The following is a 14,057-nucleotide window of genomic DNA, read 5'->3' as shown; positions in this document are numbered from 1 at the left end:
ATTGGTGTTCCTGGAATGGCCATGGCACTGGCGGGTAGAGGATTGAGGATGTTAATGAGCGGACAGTGAGGTCCCAGGTGAAGCTGGGTCAAATCCAGCACCATGTTGGGTCCAGTTGGTCTTAGCCAGCTTGGCCCACATCCTGATGTTTAGGGTCTTGTGGGCCCCTAGCTTACACAGTTATTTCAACATTTTTTTTTTCTTTTTTGCTAGTCCTGTGAAACTGCTGCCTGGAATTTTCTGTTCTCCTGCTACCACCTTGTATTATTCCTGTTTCAGTTTTCTTGAAGTAATAGCAGTTGAGCTGGGACCTGAAGGAGTGGGAGAGGTCACCAGGCTAGGGGTGGAGGAGAAACGGCAGGCCAGGGAAGACTGTGTCTTCAGGAAGACGGAGGTGCTGACCGAAGGTCTGGAGGTCAAGCCTCGCGCTGCATCTGATCTTGCCCTGGCGCCCCTGCCCACCTGGAAGTCCTATATGGTTCTTTGTCCCCCTGCCCTCAGGCATCCCCCGCCCCCAGTGACGTAGCTGCTCAGATATCCACTGGCTGTCTCCCTCAACCCCAGCATTGATTAGACCCAGATTGAAGGTGGGACTTGCTCAAAGCCAGGCCCAGACCCCTGAGGTTGCCATACTATGGAGTTTCCTACCTTAAAAGAGCTGCTTTCGAAAACTCAGCATTGGATGGCTCTGTGTCCTTTGGCAGCAAGGCCTGCAGGTGGCAGCGTGGAGATGGCTCAGGAAGTGTGTTCTGTAGTGGGAACAGAAGTGCTGCTCTTGATGGGAGCAAGGGCATGAAGATGCTGGGTCTGCTCTGATCTCAGGGCTGGCTGAGGCTGGGGAGAAATCCATTCCGACCTTCTGGGCCAGGCCACTGAGAAGCCACCTCTCTGATATGGATGTGGTCAGCCTGCCCTGGACCCCACACACCGGTCTGTCTCCTTCCCAACCAGCTGCCTGCTCTACCAGCCTCCAGAAACTCAGCTCTGCTTCTGGCTGAAAAGAATCTGCCCAGACAGAGCAGAAGCCTATGGCGTCCTCTGCCCAGCTTCACCTTGTGTGAGCAGGTGTCTCCTTTGTGGATGTTCCTCTCAAACCTGGTGATTGATTTGAGACCTGAGGCCAAGGTCATATTGCAAATAAGTTCAGAAGTACTTGAATATAAAAATGCTTCTGTCAGCCTTTAGCCTGACTGTGGGCAATGTCTCATGCTTATAACCAGACTAAGATGATAACATGAAACTCACAAGGGCCGTCGTTAGGTTATGTCTGCAGTGAGGCGGTAGGTGGCAATGTGTGTGAAAAGGTCCCCTGCCGGCCGGGCGTGGTGGCTCACGCTTGTAATCCCAGCACTTTGGGAGGCCGAGGCGGGTGGATCACGAGGTCAGGAGATCGAGACCACGGTGAAACTCCGTCTCTACTAAAAAACAAAAAAATTAGCCGGGTGTGGTGGCAGGCGCCTGTAGTCCCAGCTACTCGGAGAGGCTGAGGCAGGAGAATGGTGTGAACCTGGGAGGCGGAGCTTGCAGTGAGCCGAGATTGCGCCACTGCACTCCAGCCTGGGCGACAGAGCAAGACTCCATCTCAAAAAAAAAAAAGAAAGAAAGAAAAGGTCCCCTGCCTATCTGGAGGCTCATCACTGCATCAGCCCACATCCCCTGACTGTGTTGGTGAAGTGTCAAAGGAGGAAGGAGGAATGACTGCCTGGGAATGTCAGAGGAGTCGAGCATAGCTGGGTAGAACCACGTGCTACAGTTGGAAGCTGGGCATTCATTGGTAGTATGAATAGCAACTTCACTCAGGTGAAAGCGGTTTTCAACAGTTTCAAGCACCTCAGATCAGCAAGTCAGTTGTGTTTGGGTGTTTTCAGGTGTTATTGTGAATCCTGAGAAAATACAATTAATCTGTGCCTCTTTCTGATAACTTTTTTCTAAGTCAGAAGTGCAGAGCAGGGTGGCATAGTCGGTATTCTCATCTCAAATTTGCACTTCCTATCTATTCTTTTAAATTTAGACACAGCCAGTTGGGTGCGGTGGCTCGCGCCTGTAATACCAGCACTTTGGGAGGCCGAGGCGGATGGATCAGGAGTTCGAGACCAGCCTGGCCAACACAGCAAAACCCCATATCTACTAAAAATACAAAAAAATTAGCTTGGCTTGGTGGCGCGCACCTGTAATCCCAGCTACTCGGGAGGCTGAGGCAGAAGAATCACTTGAACCCAGGAGGCAGAGGTTGCAGTGAGCTGGGATTGCGCCACTGCACTCCAGCCTGGGCGACAAGAGTGAAACTCTGTCTCAAAAAAATAAAAATTAAAAATTAAATGTAGACACAGCCTAGGAAGTTTCTCAACTTAGAATCGTTGCTGGGGCCAGTGTTTAGAGGACTGGGCTGGCCCCGCCGAAGTGGGCAGGCCAGTATGTGTAGCATCACAGTTCCTGTTTTATCTTTATGGGCCTTCTACGTTTCCAGTGGCCCCAAATTCACAGGTGTTTCCACTACATGCTGCCAACAGAGGTGGAACTCAACTGTGTTTCACACTTTCAGTCTGGAAGCAAAAATATCAGGGCCATCTCTCCCTCATGTTTTAATGTCTCTGGTCAAATGGGGGCACTCAACTCATCAGAGCATGTTCACAAGCCCTGAGACTTCATCCCTGTATGAGCGAGTTATTCTTTTTTTTTTTTTTTTGAGACAGAGTCTTGCTCTGTAGCCCCGGCTGGAGTGCAGTGGCGCAATCTCACCCACTGCTGCCTCCGCCTCCTGGGTCCTGGTTCAAGCAATTTTCCTGCCTCAGCCTCCCGAGTAGCTGGGATTACAGGCACGTGCCACCATGCCCAGCTAATTTCTGTATTTTTTTAGTAGAGACGGGGTTTCACCATGTTGGCCAGGCTTGTCTTGAATTCCTGACCTCGTGATCCACCTACCTCGGCCTCCCAAAGTGCTGGGATTACAGGTGTGAGCCACCATGCCTGGCCACGAGCAAGTTATTCTTATCGGAGAAAAGCATCGCCAAACAGCACAGCATCTGATACGCACATTTGGGCTTCAGTTCTGTATCTGTTCGGCCAGAGAGCTGAGTGCATGTCCTATGCCAAGTACTGTTACAGTTGGGAATCTAGACACAGCTGGCAGTGTCACAGGGTGAACCCCAAAACTGGGGTTCAGCCTAAGAGGCCGCATGGGTTCTTGGCTTTGGGCAGGAGGGAATTCAAGAGCAAACCTACAGAGTAAAGTGAAAGCAAGTTTATTAAGAAAGTAAAGGAATAAGAGGGTGGCTACTCCATAGGCAGAGCGGCCCTGCAGGCTGCTGATTGGCTATTTTTGTGGTTATTTCTTGATCAAATGCTAAATGAGGGGTGGATTATTCATGAGTTTTCTGGGAAAGGGGCAAGAATTCCTGGAACTGAGGATTCCCCTTTCACACCATGTAGGGTAACTTCCACATGTTGCCATGACATTTGTAAACTGTCTTGGTGCTGGCGGGAGTTTCCTATAGCATGCCAATGTATTATAATTAGCATACGATGAGCAGCCAGGAGACCTGAGATTGCTTTCATTGTCTTGTTGGTTTTGGCGGGTTTTGGCTGGCTTCTTTACCACAGACTGTTTTATTAGGGGTTCTTTGTGACCTGTATCTTGTGAAACCAGTCCTGCTGAATTCCTGTATCAGCAGGGACTCCTCCTGCAAATGCAGAGGCTCCCCAAGAGAGCACAAGGGGGCTCAATCAGTACTTGTGGGATGAAGGCATGGTGGTGCTCCAAGAGGGACGATGGATGATTCCTCGGAAGCCTTCTCTGCTGCTGATCCGTAGTAGAGCCCCTTGAGTGCCTTCCTTAACCTCCTTCACCATCATCTTGGTAACCACCAAGGTGTTGACTGGAGTGAGTTCCTGGCAAGAGCTCCAGAGCTCAGGTCTGCTGCACTAGGGAGGGAGGTGCACCTTCTCATTAAGAATGGGCCGGGCACGGTGGCTCATGCCTGTAATCCCAGCACTTTGGGAGGCCGAGGCAGGTGGATCACCTGAGGTCAGGAGTTTGAGACCAGGCTGCCTAACGTGGCGAAACCCCATCTCTACTAAAAATGCAAAAAATTAGGCGTGGTGGTGAATCCTAGCTACTCAAGAGGCTGAGGCAGGAGAATCGCTTGAACCTGGGAGGTAGAAGTTGCAGTGAGCCGAGATTGTGCCACTGCACTGCGCTCCAGCCTGGGCAACAAGAGCAAAACTCCGTCTCAAAAAAAAAAAAAAAAAAAAAGAATGCATCCAAGGCAAGAATCATTGCCCTAGGGCTCATGGATGTGGCTGTGGAGGTCTAGCCAGGGGCCGGGGTCCTGGACCTGTCAGCAGCTAACGCTTCTTACAACCAGCTCCTCCCCGTCAGGCAGATGTTCAAAATTCAGTCTTGTGGGCCAGGCCTCTCCAGGGCTCTTTCGGCAACAGTGAGACATCCCGTGGGTTTATTTACCTTCCTTTTTCTGCTGAGCCCTTTTACCTTTTGCCTTTGACATGGATTCCGAGGCCCTGGTGAGAGTCGTGAGGGCAGGGCCCCCTCTAGAGCTTCTGAAAACTCCTCTGGTAGCTCGCCTGCCAGGCATTGACCAGATATTCTTCAGTCACAAAGGGCATCTTGTGCTCCTTTTTTTTCTTTTCTTTTCTTTTCTTTTTTTTTTTTTTTTTTGAGACAGAATCTTGCTCTGTCTCCCAGGCTGGAGTGCAATGGCACAATCTCAGCTCACTGCAACCTCTGCCCTCCGGTTCAAGCGATTCTCCTGCCTCAGCCTCCCAAGTAGCTGCGATTACAGGCACGCACCACCATGCCCAGCTGATTTTTGTATTTTCGGTAGAGACGGGGTTTCACCATGTTGGCCAGGCTGGTCTCAAACTCCAGACCTCAGGTGATCCACCTGCCTCGGCCTCCCAAAGTGCTGGCATCTCTTCTTATGCACATCACCATGTCTTTTTGTGAGTTCAACTCTTGATTTAAAGGAAAAAAAAAATCCAAAAAAAAAAAAAAAAAACAAACCCAACCCCTGTTCTTACTGTGCATTTGGAAATGCAGTGAATCATCCCAACAGCTTTGCCATTTTAAGCAGTTCCTCTCCAGAGAACATTTTCCTCTCTTTTGGTGTGGGTACAAGTTTTCCTTTATGCAGATTAATTTTAAATAGTAAAATCTACAAATATGAAAAGCATCAGTACACAGTTTATTTCCTTTATTATGTTCATGGACCCGAAGCACTCTTTTTCCCAAGAAGTCAACCTTGACATACTAGAATTACAACCAACCATGCCTACACGGATCCCCACGCCATCAGTTCTAGGTTGACTATGTAAAGAGTTGTCTCTGAATAGGGAGAGCAGTTTTCTGCTACTTTGCAGACCTTCCCTGTAGGGTGAGTGTAGCTGCTGATATCTGAACAGACACTCAATCCTCACCCTTTGTTCCTTTTCTCACCCCATCCCACCTCCAAGCAAACATTAAACTCAGTTACAACGTGGTGGTTTCTGTCACTCTTTCCCCAGAAAAATGACCCACATGTTTCCCATTTGTGCTTGTTATTTAGAAAGCCAAACTTGGCCCTGCTGGCAACAAAGTCATCAGTCCCTCTGAAGACAGGAAACAACCTTCCAACAACCTTGACCGAGTGAAACTCACGGACTTCAATTTCCTCATGGTGTTGGGGAAGGGCAGTTTTGGAAAGGTAAGAGGACAGTCATCTGCAAATTGCAGGGGCTTCTGCAGAGTATGTCAAATCAGTTTTGTTCTCCCCGCAGTTTCCAGAATAGCACATTAGATTTCCCCGTGATTCGAGGTCAGGAGATTGAGACCATCCTGGCTAACATGGTGAAACCCCATCTCTACTAAAAATACAAAAAATTAGCTGGGCGTGGTGGTGGGCGCGTGTAGTCCCAGCTACTTGGGAGGCTGAGGCAGGAGAATGGCGTGAACCTGGGAGGCGGAGCTTGCAGTGAGCTGAGATCACACCACTGCACTCCAGCCTGGGAGACAGAGTGAGACTCTGTCTCAAAAAAAAAAAAAAAAAAAAGATTTCCCTGTGATTTGTACAGTCATCCAGAAGACCACCAGGATGCCTAAATGGTAGAAAGGAGAGGTTTATTGGTGATAGCAGTTTGCAAACCCGGAAAAGAAAGTCTGTGGTGTGAAATGAAGGTGCCCTCTCTTTGAGGAGAGAAAGGGCTGGTTAGGTTTTATGCCTCACAGGGTCCATGTTACACAGTAGAGTCATCCATATTCAACAGGTTTGGGGGGAAGCTATACTTATCTGTGCGGGAAGCCTTGCACAGGCACAATGGATGAACATCTATGTACCGTGCATCTCATGTTCACTTTGGGGTGGGGACTTAGCATTAAAATGAGGTGGAATTTGCCTAGGCACGGTGGCTTATGCCTGTAATCCCAGCACTTTGGGAGGCCAAGGCAGGTGGACCACTTGAGGTCAGGAGTTTGAGACCAGCCTGGCAAAAATGGTGAAACCCCATCTCTACTAAAAATACAAAAATTAGCTGGGTGTGGTGATGTGCACCTGTGATCCCAGCTACTCGGGAAGCTGAGGCAGAAGAATTGCTGGAACCTGGGAGGTGGAGGTTGCAGTGAGCCAAGATCATGCCACTGCACTCCAGCCTGGGCAACAGAGGGAGACTCCGTCTCAAATAAATAAATAAATAAATAAATAAAGGTGGAAGTTGGCTCTTTAGATCAAAAGGTGAACCACAGGACCCAAAAACAGTTTGTGTGCAGGCTCTGCAAGCTGCTGAAACTGGCTTAAGGTCTGCAGTTGCATCACAGAAAAGAATGTTTGTAAGGCCAGTCCTCTGTCCAGTTTGAGTCATAGTGATCTGAGTTGTCAATTAAAGTTAGGAGGGGCCTGACAGCTCCTACTGCTAGGGAGTTTAGCGAGAGTGGTTTATCTTGTAGCTGTAGGGATTTAGAAATTTGCCATGCCAGCTGGGCCCTGAATCCTCAACCCATAGATAACTATTTCCTTAACTTTAATGTTACCAGAAAGGGGTCCTGATCCAGACCCCAAGAGGAAGGTTCTTGGACCTCAAGCAAGAAAGAATTCAGAGCGAGTCCACAGAATAAAGTGAAAGTCAGTTTGTTAGAGAAGTAAAGAAATGAAAGAACAGCTACTCCATAGGCAGAGCAGCAGCATGGGCTGCTTGACTGAGTATAGTTAGAAGTATTTCTTGATCATATGCTAAACAAGGGTTTTATTATTCATGAGTTTTCTGAGAAAGGGGTGGGCAATTCCCAGAACTGAGGGTTCCTCCATCTTGTAAACTATATAAGGTAACTTCTGGGCATTGCCATGGCATTTGTAAACTTTGGGGCGCTGGTAGGAGTGTCTTTTCACATGCTAATAATGCATATAATGAGCAGTGAGGGTAGCCAGAGGTTATTCTCATTGCCATCTTGGATTTGGTGCATTTTGGCTGGCTTCTTTACTGCATCCTGTTTTATCAGCAGGGTCTTTCTGACCTGTGTCTTGTGATACTAGCCCTGCTGACCTCCTGTCTCATCCTGCAACTAAGAATGCCCGACTTCCTGCGAATGCGGCCCAGCAGATCTCAGCCTTAGTTTTCCCATCCCTTATTCAAGATGGAGTTGCTCTGGTTCGAATGCCTCTGACATTAGGGTCCATCTTAGTTGATAAAGAGGCATCTGTTTGGTCTCTCAGATCAGAGTGCACAGTCCTCACCTGGTTTCTACTTCCTTAAAAACAACTGCATCCAAAAAACTATAGTGGGTTCACCGTGTGTTACTATTTCTCAGTGTTCGGAACAGAGGGGATATTCTGAAATGCTGGTTGATGAATAGTTTTCACAACTAAAAATTTAATGTTCACTTGTAGTAAGCAAATACAATCATTAAGAGATACTGACATGGGGTCTTCAGCAATTTGCCTGTATCTTATTTGGTTTCTGTGGCCCCACATTTCATAGACCCAGAAACTGATTTCAAGCCTAGGTTCTTGACTTGAGAGATTATAAATGTCAGTCAGCTTTCACTCTAAGGATACTCCTGAAAAATGTGCATAATTCCAGACTAATCCTGATACAGAATGTTGAGTATTCATTTTAGCAGCCAAAATAGTGCCATCATGTGGCAGTGGCCTATACCATTTACAAACCTTGGCAGCGTTGAAGTTTCGCAAATGCTGGAGAGACTGAATTTGTAGTGATGTGTAGAATTTCCAAATTTGCACATAAAGTTTAATATTTTTATGTCCCGCATTGACAAAGGTGCACAAACTGTCACTGAGCCATCATCTGGCCTGGTTCCTTCCCTCCGCCCCCCAAGATGTGTGCTTACAAGTGTTCAGGTTGTTCTTGACGTGTTCTCAGGTGATGCTTGCTGACAGGAAGGGCACAGAAGAACTGTATGCAATCAAAATCCTAAAGAAGGATGTGGTGATTCAGGATGATGACGTGGAGTGCACCATGGTAGAAAAGCGAGTCTTGGCCCTGCTTGACAAACCCCCGTTCTTGACGCAGCTGCACTCCTGCTTCCAGACAGTGGTAAGGACCCTGGGGATCCCTGCGATGCAGCACCCAGCTCTCAGAGCTACGCCTCAGCCCAAAGGTTCTTAGCATCCTTGTTCCTTTGGAGAAGGCTGGAGAAAGGTGTGATGTGATGTCAAGCAGAGGTGACTGGGGACCACCTCTCACCTCTCTCACTGGTAGATTTGAGGCATACCTTCTCTGTGATGTCCTCTGCTTGGCATTCATGCCATTTAATTCAGCAAACATTTCTTTTTATTTTTCTTTCTTTTTGAAACAGGATCTCGCTCTCTTGCCCAGGCTAGAGTGCAGTGGCGTGGTCACGGCCCACTGCAGTCTCAAGTAGTCGAGATCACAGATGTACCCCACCACACTCAGCTAGTTTTTGTATTTTTAGTAGAGATGGGGTTTCGCCATGTTGCCCAGGCTGGTCTTAAACTCCTGAGCTCAAGCGATCCCCCTACGTTGGCCTCCTAAAGTGCTGGGATTACGGGTGTGAGCCACTGTGCCTGGCCTCAATTCAGCAAATATTTCCATGAAAGGTTTTCTTCATGCCTGGTACTGTGCTAAGACTTGGGGATACAAAAAAAACCTCACAGTCTTGGCTTTTTTATTTTTATTTTTTGAGATGGAGTCTCGCTCTGTTCCCCAGGCTGGAGTGCAATGGTGCGATCTCTGCTCACTGTAACCTCCACCTCCCAGGCTCAAGGGATTCTCCTGCTCAGCCTCTCAAGCAGCTGAGATTACAGGTATCTGCCACCACGCCTGGCTAATTTTTGTATTTTTAGTAGAGATGGAGTTTCACCATGTTGGCCAGGCCAGTCTTGAACTTCTGACCTCAAGTGATCCACCCACCTCGGCTTCCCAAAGTGCTGGGATTACAGGCATGAGCCACCACGCCCAGCCACAGTCTTGGCTTTTTAAGACCACTGGTTCTGCTGCCAAACGTGGCATTGGAGCATAAGGAGACTTGATTTTGTAAAAGAGCATGTTCTTGTTCAATGTCACACAACAGGGATTGGAAAACTGTGGCCTGTTCTCTATGGCCCGTGAGTTTAGGAAAGGTCACAACAAGGAAATCCAAAGAGTCATATATCGTGACACGTGAAAATTAGGTGACATTCAAATTTCAGCATCCATAAACAGCTGTTTTGGGACATTGCCACACTCCTTCCTGTACCTGTCATCTACAGCTGCTTTTGCACCATGAAGGCAGAGTTGAGTCGCTGCAAGAGACACTCACAGCCTAAAATATTAATACATACTGCTGGCCCTTTATGGAAAAAGTTTGCTGAGTTATGTCATAAAGTAAAACTAAATAGAGGACAAAAAAGAACATTCCAAAGCACTAATCAGTCCGTTGCAGGGCTTGCAGGTGGCCTACAAGAAACATAGACGTGGCCGGGCACGGTGGCTCACGCCTGTAATCCCAGCACTTTGGGAGGCCGAGGTGGGCGGATCACGAGGTCAGGAGATCGAGACCATCCTGGCTAACACGGTGAAACCCCTTCTCTACTAAAAAATACAAAAAATTAGCCGGGCATGGTGGCAGGCGCCTGTAGTCCCAGCTGCTCGGAAGGCTGAGGCAGGAGAATGGCGTGAACCCAGAAGGTGGAGCTTGCAGTGAGCCGAGATCGCAGCATTGCACTCCAGCCTGGGCGACAGAGCAAGACTCCGTCTCAAAAAGAAAAAAAAGAAACATAGACGTTTAGATGGCACCATAGTGAGACATTGCCAAAGCCGGTCTTTCCACTCCTCAGAGGCTGTCCATTTTAAATATGACTCCATAATCAGTAGCTATAATTGATGCAATTATTACTATTTTCAACTGCCCATTGATCGACTGTCTGTCTTATGCCTCTTTGAAAACTCTTGGGAGGAGCCTCTCAGTGCTTTTGGGTTTTAGAATCTCAAAATGGCTTTGCAGCCACACGGAGCCTCTGGGTGTGTAGCAGCAGCCGCGGAGTCAGGCGCCGGCCACTACGTGTCAGCCTAGCACTGGCGGCACGTTGAGCTTCCTGCTCCCAGCCATTCCCACTGACTGTGAATCAAGTCACGCCTGGGAGAGACAAGAGCAGCATGCTCGGAAGAGACAACCACGGCTCTGAATCCCAGCCCAGAGCCTGTAACCCTGGTTACCCTGATTAAGCTCTGGAAAGCTACAAAACAAAGAAATGAAGATGAAATTAAAGTTCATAACAGGAAAGCTAGAGATTGGGGCTCCCAGGGTTGCTTCCTGGCTATTAGCACCAGCTTCATCATTTTTTTCTCCCTGTGCAGCACTTTAATGTTTAATATCCTCTGTGAAATGGGGATGTTTTCTAGCAGAGAGCAGAGGTCATTATTTCACTGTTAAACCCCTCCATCTTCCTATCTGTCCCAGCATAATGTCCTCATGAATATGCAGATTTATTTGGGTCTATGATACATGCCCATCATGGGGCCAACACTTAGCCTACCCGTGACAGAGAAAATAGAAAAACAGTGTTTGGGCATATTACAGATGCAAAAGAACATTTGATTAGCCTCTCCATTTAGAGTCCCCTGTCCCATTTCCAGTAAATATCATTGAGCATGTGTAATCCTAAGCCTGAGAGATGTGTTTTCAGGAGTATCCATTTAAACACGATACTACATTAGTATGGCACGCCTCCCAGACACTGCAAACCAGGCTTTAAACATTTTGACCATGGAGAAGCACTAGTTAAAATAAAATAATTGCCTTATGTGGATTCCTCACACCATCCCTTACTTAGAAATGTATTATACGTATAGGAAAATAGGGAAGAATGTTCGAGGCCATTACTATAATAGAGAGTATATGTAACAGGCAGGCACGTTGATGGAGAGCCAGTATTTCAGGGTTATGTAATGACTTTATACTTCCCAAGGCCCTCATGCAGTAGGGTTTATTACTTATTCTTTGGAAAAAAAATGTGAAAGAGCTCTAAACTGAGCACATCTGCCTGTGCAGTCCCCATTTAACTAATGAGAAAGCAAAACACAACCTGTGAAGAGTAAAGGAAGCCGCTTGGCTGGGGAGGAGCCCTGCTCATGTGTTGAACCTTGGTCTGCAGGATCGGCTGTACTTCGTCATGGAGTATGTCAACGGTGGGGACCTCATGTACCACATTCAGCAAGTAGGAAAATTTAAGGAACCACAAGCAGTGTGAGTATTATTTTTAAAGTCCCTTAATTTGAGCAACCAAGTTCTACCAACTGGAAACTTTTTTTTTTTTTCCTTGAGATGGGGGTCTCACTCTGTCACTCAGGCTTTGCCTCCCAGGCTCAGGTGATTCTCCCACCTCAGCCTCCTGAGTAGCTGGGACTACAGGTGCGCGCCACCACACCTGGCTAATTTTCTGTGTTATTGGTAGAGATGGGGTTTCACCATCTTGCCCAGGCTGGTCCCGAACTCTTGAGCTCAAGCCATGTGCCCACCTTGGCCTCCCAAAGTGCTGGGATTACAGGCGTGAGTGAGCCACCATGCCCAGCCCCAACTGGGAACCTCTGCTGGGTGAAATGGGAAAGTGGAATTCTGCCCAGTTTTAGGTTGAATGTTATAAACCTAAACATGGGAGGCGGGGGGCAGATATACTGGTAGGATCCATCTAAGATGGTTCCTAAGGAGCAGTTTATTCTATTTCCAATATTTCCAATAAACTGGAAATGCTGCCATATCCCGTCATCACCCAGGTCCACCCTCATTGACGGAGTTATTCTTATCTATTGAACAAATGGTTATCACACCCCTGCTCTGCACCAGGCACTGGGGGTGTGAAAAGAATGAGGTGCTCCCTTTCCGAAGGGAGTTTACACTCCACCCTGGAGTTGGAGAAGTCACCTAACAATTAACAGTGTGTTGCTGTAACTTTAGAGACTTGCACAGGATACCAGGATACCACGTAAGCCCCTAAAAATCAGGGGGAGAGGGAAGTGCACCCCCACAAAATGACCGGCTCAGAGGTGGGGGAAGAGCCTTCCAGGAAGAGATGTGAACAGAGGCAGAAGCAAGTCCAGGGAAGCAGCCTTGCAGCTCAGCAGGTGTGGGAGATGCTGTGAGATTATTTGAGGGGTGGGGGAGGGGGGAACGTGGTAGGTGGGGCTCTGGGTGAAGAGCCTGGTAAGGAGCCTGGCTGCAGAGGAGGGAAGAGGGAAGGCACTGCAGTGGGGCTTGCACCATCAGATTCAGTTTTTGCAGAGCTCTCTGGGGGAAGAAGGAAGCATGAAAGGGAATGGTAGAGGCTGGTGCAGGTGGTGGTGAGACCCTTTGTAGATGAGAAGGAATGGAGCTGTGGTTAGGGCTAGACCTTGGAGCCAAAGAGGAATAAGTGTCTTTGAAAAACACCCTGGAGGAAGAAAAGCAGAACTTATTGACTATGGAGGAGAGAAGAGAGAAACCTTAGTTTCCAGTGAGGCCGCATTTTAGGCTTGGGTTGGGGCAGCCACCAAGGAGGAGGTGGTTTGGGGGGAGATTCATGAGCTCAGTTAAGAACGTTTTATTGGAATGCACCTTGCCTGATGGGATGCAGGAGTCGGCAGCACAGGAGGAAGACGTGGGCTCCAGGTGAAAATGAGAGATTCATCTGAGGGATGTGGGGAGCTGGGACTTTGGTGCCAGAAAACATCATCTCACCTCTCAGGGGCCAGGAAGTCTCAGGAAACACCAGTGGAGCAAGCCTAAACAAAGGGCGAGTTTAGTTCCCCAGTGAGGAAACCTTGTGGGCATGTACCCTGATGAATGAAGTCAGCACCTGTTAATAGGATTCTGGCTGCTGTGCCATCTAAGAGACACATTGGAAGAATTTTTGGCCTGTGAGGGATTGTCCACCGTAGGGAAGATTAACTGAAGGCAGAATAGGGAAATCTTTGGTTGCAAGCTTTAAAAGTGTGAAGGGGGATTTTTCTGCCCTTATTGATTGTTCCTTTTAAGTTTTCAGAAATGCCTGTTCTTTTCTTCTGTCTTATGTTGTAGTTACAAAGCCTTAAAATACTCAGATTGTAAAATAAAGCGTGGTCACACAGGACTATAAAGAGCAGGTAGCACAGAGTCACCCTGTGTTATAAAGTCACATAAAGGTGTCTGGTCCAATATCCTTTCATTGTATTATTTGTGTTGCAGAAAAGTTTAGAAAAGCATGAAAAATAATGTAAAGATCACCTGTAGTAATCCCATCTCTTCACCCTCCCCCTTCCTGTACTCTTCTAGCCTTCAGAGGTGGCCCCTCATTAAGGGTTTGGTCTTGATCATTAGAGATTTTTTTTTCTCCTCATGTAGACACGTGTGCTTATTTTGAGCCTCCTGCATGTGATATTTCCACAGGCACAGTCTTGTGGCTTCTTGGATTTCAAAGACTCCTGAATGCTATGCAGATTTTTAAATATTCGCCCCCTTTTACTCTGAGTTTCAGCTGTTAATGTATTAACAATTTTGAAGTGAATAAAAAGTTACTGCTTTTTATTATCAATTATTTAAAAGAGTAAACTCAGATATGAATCATGATGTGTGTCTCATTTATGCCAACACTTGCAAGGAA

General features: G+C 47.5%; 1 protein-coding gene across 2 annotated transcripts in view; it reads left to right on the top strand.

The window, feature by feature from the left end:
* Positions 1 to 14,057, top strand: part of PRKCA (protein kinase C alpha) — a 515,514-nt gene that overhangs the window by 433,913 nt on the left and 67,544 nt on the right. For both annotated transcript variants that reach the window (XM_030828485.1, XM_030828486.1), the window contains 3 exons: positions 5,562 to 5,699; positions 8,365 to 8,538; positions 11,598 to 11,689. In XM_030828485.1, the coding sequence (XP_030684345.1) occupies positions 5,562 to 5,699; positions 8,365 to 8,538; positions 11,598 to 11,689 (404 nt within the window). The remainder of the gene's footprint in view (positions 1 to 5,561; positions 5,700 to 8,364; positions 8,539 to 11,597; positions 11,690 to 14,057) is intronic.

The sequence above is a fragment of the Nomascus leucogenys genome, chromosome 14 (assembly GCF_006542625.1).
Source record: "Nomascus leucogenys isolate Asia chromosome 14, Asia_NLE_v1, whole genome shotgun sequence".
Taxonomy (NCBI): Eukaryota; Metazoa; Chordata; class Mammalia; order Primates; family Hylobatidae; genus Nomascus; species Nomascus leucogenys.
The sequence above is the reverse complement of the archived record's forward strand: the minus strand, read 5'-3'. Positions and strand labels throughout refer to the sequence as shown.